Source organism: Carettochelys insculpta, chromosome 5, assembly GCF_033958435.1.
Source record: "Carettochelys insculpta isolate YL-2023 chromosome 5, ASM3395843v1, whole genome shotgun sequence".
NCBI lineage: Eukaryota > Metazoa > Chordata > Testudines > Carettochelyidae > Carettochelys > Carettochelys insculpta.
The window spans coordinates 103,689,728-103,706,778 of NC_134141.1; the positions used below are offsets into that span (position 1 = coordinate 103,689,728).

The window sequence follows — 17,051 nt, forward strand, 5'->3', positions numbered from 1 at the left end:
ATGGTTATCAGAGGCAACTCCCATCAGGCTGACTGAGCAGCTCCCTGGGGTGCACCTTCTCGGCACTTGATATATGACCTTGCCAACCCCACCCTCTTTCAGTTCGTTCTTGCCAGTAACTCTGACAGAGGAAAAGGTGGGTGAGTATTGGAATGGATGTGGACACCACGTCTTGAAGACCAACAGTTAGGAGAAGGTGAGTAGCCATGTTCTTTTCTTTGAATGCTTCATCATCATCATCATCATCATCAACACCCATGGGCTCAGTGCCTGGTGGTGTCTGATGACTCCCTCACTATTTCCTTCCATCTTTCCCTGTCCAGTATGGAGTGGAGTATATATGTTAGTTGTAATTTTATTTCGGTAGCCAACTTGTGAACCCAGCCCCAATCACTGACTGGTATTGCGGATCTTGTTTACCCAGGTGACATCCGAGCTGGCATCTTTTATCATTTGGTTGTATACTGGCATCAGATTTCATTCATATTGTTTTATGATCAGCACATCATCACTCATCTGACCAACTCTTCTCCTTCATCCAGGCTTGGGATGGCACAGACTCCCTAGAGCAGTGGTTCCCAAACTTTTCAGCATTACGCTCCCCCTTTTGATGTTTGAGAAACCGTCACGCCCTGCTCCCCTTTTTTACCATAATCCAACCCCCCTTTTAAAAAAAATTCAATTTATAATTTAAAATAAACACAAAACTTGATGTAACAGGAGCATCTAACAGGGAGTTTGCCTGTGAAAGCATCCTTGAGGAGCTCAGGTGAGCGTGGCATTTGAGGTTCTGTGTTTTGAGCTGGTGGGTTGAATTTCTTGTCTGTGAATTTGTTTTATTTTGGAGAAAGGGGCAGTTTGAATAGCTTCCTGTGTGCCTGAGCATCTATTTTGCAGAGAGGGGCAGTTAGAAAGCGTGTTTGGCAGTATGGCAAGTTTGCAAGGTGCGCATTGGAAGAGCTTCCTTCCAGGTGGGCCTTCAAGGGCTGATTAGATTGGAGACAGAGCCTTTGAGCCAGGCCTAACCAGCTAGCAGCTCCATAACAAGGCAGCCACAGCGAACCCTGTGAGCAGCAAACAAGTGCAGCTAGCAGGGAGTTTGCCTGGGAGTTCGCCTTTGGGAGGAGGCTCAGACCTGTTTTCCCTTTCTTATACAATGTTTCTCTTGTGCCCTTCAAGGCGGCACTAGAAACAAACAAGGGATCTCTGAAAAGGGAAAGAATGGACAGTGACATGGCTGGTGAGAGGTCTGTTGTTGTGATCTGCATGGCATGTGCCATGTTTGTCTTTCTCCCAGACGACAGAAAGGATTTTGTATGTACCAAGGGCAAGCTGGTAGCCATTTTAGAAGAGAAGTTTAAAGGACTTGAGGTGCAAATATCAACCCTCAGGTCCACCAGAGAGGGTGAAGACTTTCTGGACAGAGGGCAACAGACAATACTGCAGGAACAGCAGGCTGCCCAAAACAAGGAGAACTGGAAGCATGTTACCTCCAGGAGCAGAAAACCAGTTCAGGTCTCTCCAATTCCAGTGGAGTTAAGTAACTGCTTTCAGCCTCTCTCCACAGATGATATGGCAGAGATAACTGGGATGATACCTCACAGGGATTGGATCTGAAAGAGTCCCCACGGTTTCTAAGGCATGGGATGTGCAGTCCTAGAGACGGGAGTTCTATGACCACCAGCCCTAAGATAAAAAGATGCCTGGTGGTGGTCGGGGACTCCCTCCTAAGAGGGACGGCGCCATCCATCTGCTGTCCAGACCTAGAATCCTGGCAAATTTGCTGCTTGCTTGGAGCTAGAATCTGGGATATTACAGTCCCTGTCAAAAATTGTTAAACCTGTAGACTATTACCCCTTCCACATTCTCCATGTAGGAACCAATGATACAGCGAAGAGCAACTTTGAAGAGATCACAGCAGAATACATAACCCTAGGAAGGAAGATCAAAGAATACGGAGCACAAGTGGTCTTCTCGTCTATCTTCCGTGTGGAAGGAAGGGGTCCACGTAGGGATCATCGAATCACAGAGGTAAATGCGTGGTTGCGTAGGTGGTGTAGAAGGGAAGGATTCACTTTTTTGACCATGGGATTCTCTTTCATGAACGGGAATTGCTGGGAAGAGATGGGATCCACCTCACAAAGAGAAGAAAGAACATCTTTGCGGGCAGGCTTGCAAACCTAGTGATGAGGGCTTTAAATTAGGTTCGTTGGGGGAAGGTGACACAAGCCCTGAGGTAAGTGGGGAAGGAAGAGGGAACAATCAAGTGGGTTTCCTGGGTGAAGAGGAGAAAATGGGCCAGTCGGCCCCTTCTCTAAGATGCTTGTACATTAATGCCAGAAGTCTAGGGAACAAACGGGAAAAATTAGAGGCCCTGGCACAGTCACAGAAGTATGAGGTGGTTGGAATAACGGAGACTTGGTGGGACGATTCGCATAATTGGAGCACGGTCATGGAAGGTTATAAACTGTTTAGGAAGGACAGACGGGGGAGAAAAGGAGGAGGAGCTGCGCTCTATGTGAGGGAGCAGTATGATTGCTCAGAGCTCCAGTATGAGGAAGGAGAGAATCCAGTTGAGTGTCTTTGGGTTAAGCTTAGAGGTGGAAGTAACAGAAGTGATGTTGTAGTTGGTCTCTGCTATAGACCACCAGATCAGGGAGGTGAGACAGATGAGGCTTTCTTCTGGCAGCTAAGTGAAGCTTCCAAATCACAGGCCCTGGTTCTCATGGGAGACTTTAATCATCCGGACATTTGTTGGGAGACAAATACATCAGCACACAGACAATCCAGGAAGTTTTTGGAGAATGTTGGGGATAACTTCTTGGTACAAGTGCTGAAGGTACCAACCAGGGGCCATGTGCAACTTGACCTGCTGCTCACAAACAGGGAAGAACTAGTAGGAGAAATAGAAGTGGGAGGAAACCTGGGCTGCAGCAACCATGAGATCGTAGATTTCAGGATCCAGATAAAAGGAAGAAGGTGAGCAGTAACATACAGATCCTTGATTTCAGAAGAGCAGACTTCGACTCCCTGAGAGAACGGATGAGCAGGGGCCCTTGGGAAACGAAGATGAAGGGGAAAAGAGTTCAAGAGAACTGGCAGTATTTTAAAGAAGTCTTACTGAAGGCACAGGAACAAAACATCCCACTGCATAGTAAGAAATGGAAACATGGTAGGCAACCAACTTGGCTTACAGGGGAAATCCTTAGGCAGCTTAAACTCAAAAAGAATGCATACAAGAAATGGAAACGTGGGCATTTGACTTAGGAGGAGTATAAACATACAGCTGGAGAATGCCGGGGAGTAATCAGGAAAGCGAAAGCACAATTGGAACTGCAGCTGGCAAAGGATGTGAAGAGTAACAAGAAGGGTTTCTACAGGCATGTTAACAATACATAGGCTGTCAGAGAAGGTGTGAGGCAGTTACTGGATGAGGGAGGTAACCTAGAGACAGATGATGTGGGAAAAGCTGAAGTACTCAATGCTTTTTTTGCCTCAGTCTTCACAAACAAAGTCAACTTCCACATGACGGTCCAAGACAATGCAGTATGGGAAGGTGGAGGGCAGCCATCTGTAGGGAAGGAACAAGTTCTGAGCGATCTATTAAAACGATGTGCACAAATCCTTGGGCCTGGATTTAATGCACCTGAGGGTACTGAGGGAATTGGCAGAGGTCATTGTTGAATCTTTGGCTATTATCTTTGAGGACGCTTGGAGATCGGGGGAGATCCCAGATGACTGGAAAAAGGCAAATGTAGTGCCCATCTTTAAAAAAGAAAAGAAGAACAATCCAGGGAACTATAGACCAGTCAGCCTTACCTCAATATCTGGAAAATAATGGAGGGAATCCTCAAGGAATCCATTTTGGAGCACTTTGAAGAGGGGAAAGTGATCAAAAGTAGCCAACATGGATTCACCAGAGGCAAGCCCTGCCTAACCAATCTGATTAGCTTCTATGACAAGGTAACAAGCTCTGTAGACATGGGGAAGTCAGTGGATGTGATATACCTTGACTTCAGCAAAGCTTTTGATACAGTCTCCCACAACATTCTTGAACAGAAGTTAAGAAATATGGATTGGATCCTTGGACTATAAGATGGGATAGAAAGCTGGCTTGATGGTCAGGCCCAACAGGTAGTGGTCAATGGCTCAATATCTGGATGGCAGTCGGGTTCAAGCAGAGTGCCGCAAGGCTCGGTTCTGGGGCCGGTGTTATTCAACATCTTTATTAATGACCTGGATGAGGGACTGGATTGCACCCTCAGCAAGTTTGCGCATGACACAAAACTAGGGGGAGAGGTAGATACATTGTAGGGTAGACAGAGAATCCAGAGTGACCTGGATAAATTGGAGGACTGGGCCAAAAGAAATCTGATGCGGTTCAACAAGGAGCAGTGTAGAGTTCTGTACCGGGGTGGGAGAATCCCAAGCATTGTTATAGGCTGGGGACCAACTGGCTCAGCAGCAGTACGATGGAAAGGGACCTGGGGTTATGGTGGATGAAAGGCTGGATATGAGTAAACAGTGTGCCTTTGTAGCCAAGAAGGCTAACAGCATATTAGGATGCATCAGGAAGAGCATTTCGAGCAGATATAGAGAAGTAGTTATCCCCCTCTATTCGGCACTGGTGAGGCCACATCTGGAATATTGTGTCCAGTTTTGGGTCCCCCAGTATAAAAAGGATGTGGATTTGCTGGAGCAGGTTCAGTGGAGGGCAACAAAAATGACTAAGCGGCTGGAGCACAAGACCTATGAGGATAGGCTGAGGGATTTGGGCTTGTTTAGTTTACAGAAGGGAAGACTTAGGGGTGCTTTAATAGCAACCTTCAATTTACTGAAGGGGAGCTCTAAAAAGGAGGGTGAGAAACTGTTCTCTATGGTGTCAGATGGCAGAACAAGGAGTAATGGTCTGAAGTTGAAGAGGGAGAGGTGTAGGTTAGGTATTAGGAAAAGCTATTTCACCAGGAGGGTGGTGAAGCACTGGAATGTGTTGCCTAGAGAGGTGGTGGATTCTCCATCCCTCGAGGTTTTTAAGTCCCAGCTTGACAAGGTCCTGGCTGGGATGACTTAGCGTGACTTGATCCTGCTTGAAGCAGGGGCTGAACTAGATGACCCCCTGAGGTCCCTTCCAGCCCTATGATTCTGTGATAAAATGTCATTTAAAATAAGCACAAATAGTTTTTCTTGGCCCCTTTCAGGTGCCTTGTGCAGCCCCCACTGGCCAGCTACCTGAACCCCATGCCAGCCGCCAGAGCTGACCACGACAGCCACCTGCCCACCTGAGACCCGCACTGCCAGACCCACCTGCCCAGGACCCGCACCACCAGGGCCAACCACCCACCCACCTGCCTGCCAGCTGCCTAAGCCCTCCGTGGCTGGGACCAGCTGCCTACCCACCAACTGCCTGCCACAGCTGTGCGCCAGCTGCCCGAGCTGCCCACCCAAGCCCCACACTGCCAGGGCCAGCCACCCGCCCACCATTCTGAGCTGCCCACACCCCATGCTGCTGGGGCCAGCCACCCGAGCCCCACGTCACCAGGGCCAGCAACCTGTCTGCCAGCCCAAGCTGCCCAAGTCCTGCACTGCTGGGGCCAGCCAACCACCCGCCAGCCTGAGCCGCTTGAGCCCCATGCTGCCAGGGCCAGCTGCCTGAGCCCCACACTGCTGGGGCCAGCCAACAGCCCAAACCCTGTAATGCCGGGGCCAGCTGTACAAACACTGTGATTCCCACAAGCTGACTGGCCACTCAAGCCCCGCAAGCCTGTGAGCTGCCTGCCCAAGCATCTCACATCCCACAAAGCCAGGCACCACCAGCCCCCACTCTTACCTCATCACCAACCCCTCACCTGAGCCAGGCACTCCCAGACCCGCTTCTAATCCCATCCTCCTCCTCCTCCCCCCCACCAACCCACACTCACTCACCTTTGCAGGAAGCAGCTAGCTCCATGTAGGTCTTTGCCAGCTGCCTGCTTTTTATAGCAGCTGTGCCGGGTCACCCACAAAAAATGGCAGGGGCTGAGAACTGGAAGCAAAGGCCAGCTCTTTCTTCAGGTGGGGGGAGTGATGGGGGTGCGTGGTCACCTTGCACCCTCCCTGGAATTTCTTCATGCCACCCTCCCCACAGGGGCACTCCCCCCAATGTGGGAAACCATGCTCAAGAGACTTCATGGTGGAGTTTTTGATTGCCTGTTCATATATGCTGCACTGCTCACATCAGCAGAAGAACCTTTTCCACTTAGCTTGGTAAGTAACTCTGGTGGAGGAGGCCTGCTACTGAATAGCACCTTCTCCACTGGTTCCGAGCTTTGGCACTACCTAGGTTTAACCATGCAGTTTCCATGTCACGAGATGCAGGAGCCGAGAGACTTCCCTTTGCCTTAGGGATTAGGAAATAGCATGAGAAGAAGTCTTTGCCCCTTAGCTCCTGAGGAACCTCTTCCACTGCTCCTATGACCAGGAACAATTGCAGCTCCTAGATAAGGAGCTGCTTATGAGAAGGTCCCTGAAGAGGGACAGGGAAGTGGGGTAAGAGGGAAGGGATGAGCAGAACTGGACAGAATATCTCACCTCTACTGTGCAAAGAACCCAGTGACCTAATGTTCTATGGAAAGCTGGGATTAGATGGTTCAGAAAGCAGGGGGAAAGATCCAGGATGGAGGCAAGTATTCAGTTCTCAGGTGCACTTTCAAAACTCTTGCTTAGGTCCTGATGATGACTTCATTGGACACCGCTCCTGGCCTAAGGGCAGGTTAGAAGGTCTACATTTACTACAGTAAACTCTTTCATATCTGGCATTCTATCATCCAGGACTCTCAAATAACTGGCAGTTTAACCATAAGTAAATTTTAGTTACATTTGCCATAAGTACAGTGTAGTGAACATAAATACGGCAAACACAGTATATGTTTACAGTGTACTGCACTACTGTTGTTGGTATACAAAGTTCTCTGCATACATTTTTGTTTGTTTCCTAATATCTAATCTTGTTTTTCTTTAGTGTTATGCATTGCTAGGTATACCTCGCGGTTATCCAGAATATTTGAGAATTCAGCAACCTCCCAGTCCTGGGGCTGCTGGATATGAAAGAATTCACTGTATTTCTGCCTCTATGGTGGTATGATTCCTGTCTGGCAGGGTAGGTATTGCCTCTGCTGTTTCTGGGGTTGGAGCTTAAACAGGTTCCTCTGGGTTGTACGTGTGTGCATGCCCAGTGAATTTAATCTGCTCTCAAGTCCTTGAGGCTATGCAGCCTCAAGTCTGTTAGGTCTAAAAAAAGACCAGTGCCCCCACAAAGAGAAGATCTTCAAGTGTCTGCTGGGGAAGACCAGAACCTTGGAGCCAGGCTGACTTCCTCATGACCACCCCAGATGGCTGAGCTCTCTAGTCTGTTGAGCCAAAGAAGGACTGAAGGGGTGTCCTGGCTGCTCTCTTGTCCTCTTTCTACAAGAGCAGAAAACTCTGTTCTTAATGTCATAGGGAGCAAATATGGGCATTTACACACGGCATCCCAAGAGTTAAAACTGTACTTGCTGAGGATAGGCCCCTGCTCCATAAACTCTCCCTAAAGAGGTACATATGGTTTGCCTCCTTGCCCTTATGGGCCAGTGCTTGTTGTCCTAGCATTCCTTTCCGCTGTTCACCAGGGAGCATGGCTGTGAATGGGAAAATGAAAATTCAGACCTGTCTGAGGGGGGCAAAGTATCTTCTCTCTTTCCTCCTGGCAGTGGGCAGTACGGAGTCTGCCACAGGGTTCTGTTATTCTTCTGTGTGGGTTTTTATCATGGACAACTCTACCTTGGAATCACCCTCTGTGGGTGAGAGAATCCACCACTGGGTCCTCAGATTGAGTTACTTCCACTGCCAGAGGACTCATGTTACCGGCAATGAGGAGGAGCAGGCCTATGAACGGAACAGCTCTGGCACCTGCAACATCTCCACCATGCCCTGCCCTGCCAGAGTGTCACTACGTATCAGTCTCAGAAATGCCAGGCATGCCAGAGTCAAATGGCATAGGCTCCTGCTGCTCGGTAGCCAAGTCCTTCCTCTGGAGCCACAGACCCTCCCCTGGTGGTTTTGCAGCTCTTTGAGGAGTGACTCCTCTCTGCCCACATATGGTGCTTGTGTGGCACAGGGGAGGGACATGGAGCAGTGCTGAGGATCTTTGGTGCCGACAACCTCTCTCACCAAAGCTCTTCCTTAGCACAGACTGACAGACTGAAGCCAGGGTGTGCTGCACTGACAAGCCAGGGCTGGGTGTCTGTTGCAAGTGAATACAGTTCTAATGCCACCATGGATGGTAAGAAGGAATTGAAATGGGAGGACTGAGTCAGCAGGGTCATATATTGAGCACCAGAAAGGGGGTTCATCACCAAGTCAAATGGAAGCTCCTCAAGGAAAAAGTTTCCAATGCCCATGCACACAGCATGCACCTTCCTGCTTGGCATCAATGTGAACAAGCACTCAAAGAAGAACATAACAATTACACATTCAGACCAGATCAGACCACTGGTCTAACTAGCTTTATGACTAGTAATTCAAAGGAAGAAAATAATCTTACACCTGGTGGAAACTTCCTCATCTCTGAATATGGACAGTGTATGTTGTAAAACCTGAAGGAAGCTACTCATTCTTCTATTGTACCTTCTTTCCATTCGTGCAAGTGCATAACATTTACAAATGCTTTGTGAATTTTGGATTGCTTAAACTTACCCTGAATTCAAGCGTAATTTGGAATGTCTGATAGGAATTTTTCAGAGGTTCAAAGGTGACGTATGAATAGCCAAAGAATTGAGGATATTGGATAATAATATCTGGAAGGGAAAGAAAAAGAGCATGTCGTTTAGCAGCGTGTTCCAATTTAAAATCAATATACACGTTTAGCGTTAGATAACATCAGGAAAAACACAAGACAAGAGTTTCTCCAGAGACAACTATTAGTCAGCAACAATCAACTATCAGTTAACCTGCTGCTTTGTCCTCCTACCGCCTTTCCGAGAAAATTCTCTTGTTCCAGAGGATGTGCAGAACTTGGACAGAAACAGCACATTCAGGGGCAAATTCTGCTGAACCCTTTCCTCAGTGGCATCACTAGGTTTTCCCTGATGTACCTGAAAGCAGAATTTGGTCCTTGCGGAGTCACCTTGATTTAGGAAAACATTTAATGTAGGACAGCAAAGGATTTTTTTTTTAATCTTAGGGAAGAGAACATATGTGGAAAATACATATTGAATCAGATTCCAGGCTGCATTAGGTCAGCGTTGTGCAAAGCTGTTCTAAAGCTGATGTACTTAGCCAGTAGAGAATCTTTATGTGGCTCAGAGAATGGGTAACAACTTACACAGAGCTCTTCTTCAGGTTTGGGAAATGCTCTCAGGAGCGTCACAGATAAATAGGAGGTAACTAATTATTTAGCATAAATCATTTATGTTTATTTCAAGGGACCATTCAAGGTGAATGGTCCATTCACACTCCTCACTCAGAGGCTACATCTACACTAGCTCCAAACTTCAAAATGGCCATGCAAATGGCCATGTCGAAGTTTACTAATGAAGTGCTGAAATGCATATTCAATGCTTCATTAGCATGCGGGCGGCCGCGGTACTTCAAAATTGACGCCCCTCGCTGCCACGCGGCTCGTCCCAACGGGGCTCCTTTTCGAAAGGACCCCACCTACTTCGAAGTCCCCTTATTCCCATGAGCTGATGGGAATAAGGGGACTTTGAAGTTGGCAGGCTCCTTTCGAAAAGGAGCCCCTTCGGGACAAGCCGTGCGGCGGCGAGGCGTGTCGATTTCGAAGTGCTGCGGCCGCCTGCATGCTAATGAAGCGCTGAATATGCATTTCAGCGCTTCATTAGTAAACTTCCAAATGGCCATTTGCGTGGCCATTTCGAAGTTTGGAGCTAGTGTAGACACAGCCAGAAAGTGTAAAGAAGGAGTGGTGTAAGAAATAGAGGATTGGTAGCATACTATGGAGTGCAATGTTTTTTTAATGCCTAGGAAAGTTATGAATTTAAGTTCTCAGGTTGGTCTTATGAAAATGTTGTGCAGTTTTCCTTTGAGGATGATGTCGGATAGGCCTGGACAGTGGGTAAAGCATTCCCTGGGAGAAGCTAGCCCCATGTCCCAGTTCTTCCAACGGTAGCCTCAACCACACTCCACCCTGCTTCATGTCAGACCCCAGGGTCCACCCCCCATCACCATTCACTGAGTCCCTCTTCACTCACAACCCACTGCAAGGCCCCCATGTTCACCTGCTCACCCTCGTCCTGCCTGCCGCTTGCCACCTCAGCTGCCCACCCATCATTTGCAACCTCATTCCCATGCCCTCCACGAGACACACTGCCTCTCCCCCAAGCATGCAGATAGATTAGATACATAATGATTGCTCTGTAAACCATGTTCACTCACAGGTGACACGGTGCTTTCCTTTCACCCTGTGACTGGAGGGATATTAGCAGGCCACTTCATTTTCAATGGTCCCTTAAAATATTTATTAATTATTTATGAATTGTAAACAATCTGCATCTCATTGTGACATTCTGAGTACATCAAAGCCCTTTTATCAAGCACTTCAACCAACCTGCATGCTCAATGAACCAGGATTCCTGGTCTGCACAGAAAATCCAATTCATAGTGTGGTTGGTTCAGGGCCAGCAAGGGGCTGGGGCACGGGAAAGGCTGTAGGACGTACTCTGGGAGTTCAAGCACTGGAGGGGGTTGGGCCAGGGGTTGGAGCACAGGCGGGACTGGGAGTGCCAGATGGCGGGGGCACAAGTGCATTCCCTTCCCTGTCATTGCTGGCAAACGCATGGCCAGATGGCTTTTCAGGCAAACTGCTTTTGTCCCCAACCCCCAAGCTCTGACTCCACAGCTCCAAGCCCATTGGGCGGAACCTGCAGCCAATGGGAGCTCTGGGAAGTGGCACCTGCAGACAGAAGCAGCGTGCCTGCTTATGACAGAGCCATCTGGCGGCAGCACCTCTGCCAGAAGGAGCAGGGACAGGGAGTGCTTGTGGAGGGCCCTCAGAGATGAGCACCCGCCCCACAATTCCGCACCCTAATCCTCTCCCATGCCCGAACTTCCTGCCCCAGCCCCTTCCCTGAACCTGTGCCCCACAGTCCTTCCCTGCATTAACCTCTCCCTCTCAGTTAACCTGCATTTTTAAATTACCAGCACCCCCCGATTTCTCCAGCATGCCAAGTAAAGGGCTTTTACTGTACATTTCCCAGACCTGAAGGGCTCTGCGTAAGCTCAAGCTTCTCACTCTCAGGAACAGAAGGTTGTCCAATGAAAGATATTACCTCATCCACCTTGTCTCACTGATATCCTGGGACACATACAGCTACAATACCACTGCTAATAGAGCCTATTACATAAAACTGAGTGAGGGTATAGAACAAATGAATTCACTGACAAAATCTCATCCCCAAGAGGTATTGATCGTAAAAAGGGTTCACTGGGTGAACTCGGCCTCTAAAAGAGGACTGTTAAGAATAAAAAAGCTCTGTGGCATCAGCTTAATTAATGCATCATTTAACATGGAATGATGTCTGATGAGGGGACGATCATTACTGTGCAGTCTTAGTGCATGATCTGGTTAGGACATCAGAAGATAAATACTCCATTAGAGAGAATTGATTTGAGACTCAAATTAACATCTTCATCTCCACTAGTTTTATATAATTATGTGACATCTGTAGGAATCACATATCTTTACAAGTTTGGCCATCATGGCAAACACACACACACACACACACAAATCACACCTATAGCTGTTCCACTATCTACTGTCACCATGGCTGCTTTACAGAATCAACTTTCCCCAAGAATGGCTACTGGTCACTGAAATGAGGTGCATATATTCAATTGAATCAAACAATGTACAGTGACTGCCACGACTTCTCAGGTACAAGAAAATGCAGTGTGCATATCATCTTAATCATGCACGCTAGTGCTCTTTCGTGGTGACAGACTGGAAAGGCAAGGATCCCCTTAGCAGATGGGAACCCCCTTGTTGGAGTTATCATACACAGATATTCCCATTTCCACAGATGAACAAATATTAAGTAATAACCTGTATGTGTACAGCTTCTATTATCACTATGACAAAATGGGAGATAAGTCTGTCTCAATTTACACACTTCATTTGATTTTTGAATGCCATTTAGGACTGTAACCTCTGATTGCGCCTGTAAGTGTTCCGTGTTTGCAGAAACTTGGCAACTAGTGGGGAAGCTATGTCTAGAAAGCTGTGACAAAGCCATCAAAGGTCATTAGCAACTAATGGATTTCCCCTGGTGAAACAATGGGATTGCAACCACTATGGCCCCTGATTAAGAATGGACCCACTTCATGGAAATCAGTCTAGGGCAAAGGGATGGGCAGGAACCTCCACTAGCACAGATCTTGGTGAACTGCTCTGCAGTTTGTTTAACCACTCTGCCAAAGGTTAAAGACACCATGAAAAGGCAGAATCCTAGAAATGGAGGAAGGGTCCTCAAGAGGTCATCAGATCCAGCAACTACAATGAGGCAGAACTAAATAAATCTATATCATCCCTGGCAGATATTTCTCCAACATGTTCTTAAACACTTCTAATGATAGGGATCCTAGATACTCCCACCCCTAACCCCCAGAAGCCTATTCTAGAACTTATCTTTCCATGTAAGTATTGCTGTAGACATGTCAATGCCAGGATAGAAGACAGACGAGGTAATATCTTCCATTGGTCCAATATTACTCAGACACCTTGTCTCTCTTATAGTTAGAAAGTTTTTTTCTAATATGTAACCTAAAGCTCCCTTTCTGCAAATTAAGCTGTGACCTTAGTGGATTGTACTATGAACAAATAAATAAGTCTTACAATCATTGTAATATGTTTGGTGCCAACTTTTGTTCAAAGTGTGCCAAGTAAGATGTTTATGGAAAGCTTATGATTCATGGAATCTGTTAATACTATTTATATGCATGCATTATTTTGTATTTGAAGCTATGAGGATTGACTATGCACTTGTAATTTAAATGTCTGCTTCTAGGAGACATCAAGAGGGGACTGAGCCAGCCTATTGTGACAGGACTACTAGTTGAGTAAATAGGAGTACTTGACTAACAATTATCCTTGGGTGGTGCCAGTCCTCATGGGATGAGGTTCTCTGTGAACTTTCCAATCAACCTGACACCAATGACTGCTTCCTGAAACGTATTAAGTCATGCATGGGCAGGTGACTTGCTCATCTGATAAACTCCATTCTGTACCCGTATTTTTCCGCAGAGAACAAAGGGAGTCCCTCTGCCACATGGCTTAGGATAAAAGAAAGGGCCCTGAAGTTTCCTCCATTTTGTTTTCAATCTGACTCATCTCCTCTGTAGGATTTTTGCTATGAACTGATGCTTTAAAAGACTGATGATTGATCCTAACAGCGAATGTATTCCAGAGCTTTGATTTATGCCACCAAATTATTCCACCTCTTTTACAAGCTGACACCATGAACTTTGCAATTGATGACAATATTTGATTCCTTTAACAATTTTAACTCTCACCCTTTCTTTCTTTTCCTATAAATAAACTGTTAAATATTAGATTCTAAAGGATTGGCTATCAGCATACTTAGAGGTGAAGTCTGAATTATAAATTGACATGGGAATATGGCTGGGTTTTTGAGATCAGAAGAAACTCGATGTGGTGAGACTAGTTTTCATAACCTCTCACCTGTACAGGGAGCGGTACTGGTGGTGGCACAGGAGAACTGCGGTGTCTGAAGTGAATTGCTTGTACAACTTGTACAACTTCTTGCTAGTCAATGTGGTGAATAGAAGTGGTCTTTGCGACTGGTTTGATATGCCTTAAAGTGGAGGGCCCCAGTCCTGGGCACTAAGTAGAACTGCCTCTAAGAAATCTGCCCTGAAGTGTCCCTCTCTGCAGTTCCTCCAAACTCTCCTGCATTATATAAGGCCATTACGTTTTGTCCTTCCTTCACCTAATACATGGACCAAATGATTATTATTCTATATTACCAGGTCCTCCATTCTTTTCTCATGACTGAGTATGCCCAGTGGTTTTAACCTTTCCTCGCAGCTCAGGTTTTCTAAACCTTTGATCATTTTTATTTCTCAGCTCTGGACTCTCTAATTTGTTCACACTTTTCACAGAATTGTACACAAGATTCCAGCAGAGGCTTCACCAGCACCAGTTAGAGTAGGACAATTATCATGATGACACTACTGTGAGTACCTTCTAGCCCTTTTGGTAAATGCATCACAGTGCTGCCTCATGGTCAACTGGCAAGCCACTGTAGCCTCCAGGTCCTTTTCAGCAGTGCTGCCACTTACTTAATTATTCCCATTTTGTAGCTGTTTGTCTGAGTTTGCCTTCTAAAGGGAGATACTTGGTATTTGTCCTCCCTGCCTTTCATTTTGTGGATATCAGATCAATTCTCTAATTTCTCAAGGTCATTTTGAATTTTGTTCCTTTCTCCAATCTGCTTGCAAGCTCTCCCAGCTCGGCATCACATGAAAATTTTATATATATTTTTTATAATTTTGACTCCACTGTCAAAATCTTAATGGAAATTCTGAATAGTACCAGAGTCATGATTCACCTCATTGAGTCCCCATTAGATAAACTCTCCCTATGTGATAGCAAACCACTGATAACTACTTTTTGGGCTTGTCTATACTTGCTCCCAACTTCAAAAGGGGCATGTTAATCAGGGAGACGGGAGATTACTAACGAAATGCTGCAGTGAATACGCAGCACTTCATTAGGCTGATTTGCCTCCGCAGCAACTTCGAAGCATCAAACTTTGAAGTGCCAGCAACTGTGTAGCCGTGGATACTTCGAAGCGCCCATACTACTTGAAGTGCCTTTACTCCCCAAAATTTTGGGGGGTAAAGGCACTTCGAAGTGCCCGCAGCTACATGCATACCGGCACTTCAAAATTGGACGTTTTGAAGTTGCCACGGGGAGACTTTGCCTAATAAACTGCTCTGTATTCACCACAGCACTTCATTAGTAATCTCCCATCACCCTGATTAACATGCCTCCTTCGAAGTTGGGGGAAAGTGTAGACAAACCCTTTGAGTATAGTCTTTCAATCAGTCGTGCACCCACCTTTATTTCTCTAGACTACATTCCCTTAGTTTGCTTATGAGAATTCTACACACAATTATGCAAAAAGCGCAACTGTAATCAAGATACATCATTGTCTTTTGCTTCCTGCCTGTGCACTAGCTTCATAACTCTGTCAACAAAGGAAATTAGCTTTGCTTGGCATGATGTGTTCCTGACAAATCCATGCTGGCTACTCCTTATAACCCTATTATCTTCAAAGTGCTTACAAACTGATTGTAATACTGAAGTTAGACTGAATGGCCTGTAGTTCCACAGGTCCTTTTTGTTCCTCCTTTAAAGACAAGTACAAGCTGAACCTCTCTGAACCAGAATTTTCTGGTCCAGCAACATCTGTGATCTGGCAGGACCATGGATATTGCTGGACCAGCGTGTCCTTGGACCAGATAGCCCTGAGAGGCTGGCATCCAGGAGCAAAGCTGGGATACTGGTGATGAGGGCTGGACGTAGATCTGGGAGTCCAGCAGCTGGAAGCTAATATGGAGCCCAGTGGCCAGGGACAGGAACTACCACAGCTGGGAGACAGTAGAGCCCAGTGGCTAGGAGTGGAACCCAGCAAGGTCTTCTGATAGCCCCTGGAAGAGCCCAGAGTCTGGCCAGAACCCGGACAGGTGCCAGAACTGACCTCCAATGCTCCAGCAAACTCCTTCCTTCGGACTGGTCCAGTCCCAAGTGTGCTGGACCAAAGAGGTCTGACCTGTATTACCATGCCATCCTCAAGTCCTTTGGGACCTCACCCTTCCTCCATATATTCTCAAAGATTGTTGTTAATGGCTCTGAGATTGCTTCAGATAGCTCCTTAAGCACTCTTGGGATGCATTTCACCAGGCCCTACTGATCTGAATACATTCAACTTATTCTGAATAGTCTTTAACATGTTCTTTCCCTGTTTTGGCTTGTCTTCCTTCCCCTTTGCCACCATTGTTAGTAGAGATAGCTTGCTAGCTTGCAAATTGGCCTGCTACACAGAGGGTTAGGAGTTCAATCCTTAGAAAGGCCATCTGGGGCAAAAATATTTAAAAAAAAAAAAAATTGGTAATGGTGCTAGGTCCTGCTGTGAGGGCTGGGGACAGGACCCAATAACCTCTCAAAGTGCCCTCCAGCTCCATGAAATATGTGCTCCATGAACACAGCCCTGGGTTTAGTGGGCTAATACTCAAACCACTGAGCTATCCCTCCCCGCCCAGCAACAGGTGGGATTCAGCAGCTTGGTGTCAGTTTAAAGAGCAGGACTGGACCTGGTTCTGACAATCAGGCTACATCTACACTTACGAAAAATGTTGAAATGGCCATGCTAATGGCCAAATTGAAGAATACTAATGAGGCTCTGAAATGAATATTCAGCACCTCATTAGCATGCCGCCAGCCACAGCACTTCGAAAGTGCCACGGTTCGCTCACCTGCGGCTCATCTACACGGGGGTCCTTTTGAAAAGGACCCTGCCAACGTCGAAATCTCCTTATTCCTATCAGCTGATTTCAGTGTTGGCAGGGTCCTTCTGAAAAGGACCCCTGTGTAGACGAGCCGTGGGCGAGCGAACCATGGCACTTTTGAAATGCTGCAGCAGGCGGCATGCTAATGAGGCGCTGAATATTCATTTTCAGTGCCTCGTTAGCATTCTTCTGTTTGGCCGTTAGCATGGCCATTTTGAATTCTTCGTAAGTGTAGACACAGGCTTGCTGCTCTCCAGAAGGAGAAAGTGAGACATGGTATAAGGTCTGAGGCTTTCTTCTGCACCCACATTAGAACAGCAGCAGTCCGGAGCTATAAAGCAGGAAGTCACATCTGCACATTTAATCTAAACTACATTAAAACAATGAACTATTAGGCTTTTAAAGAATGCACTCATGCACTGACCATCCCCAAAGAAAGCAACAGAGCTTAAGATGTTTAAAGAAAGCTTTGACTGAATTCTGTCTGGCAA

At 46.6% G+C, this 17,051-nt stretch overlaps 1 protein-coding gene across 2 annotated transcripts in view; it reads right to left on the reverse strand.

The window, feature by feature from the left end:
* Positions 1–17,051, reverse strand: part of EGFLAM (EGF like, fibronectin type III and laminin G domains) — a 121,552-nt gene that overhangs the window by 37,880 nt on the left and 66,621 nt on the right. For both annotated transcript variants that reach the window (XM_074994312.1, XM_074994311.1), the window contains exon 10: positions 8,710–8,810. In XM_074994312.1, coding sequence (XP_074850413.1) covers positions 8,710–8,810 — 101 coding nt within the window. The remainder of the gene's footprint in view (positions 1–8,709; positions 8,811–17,051) is intronic.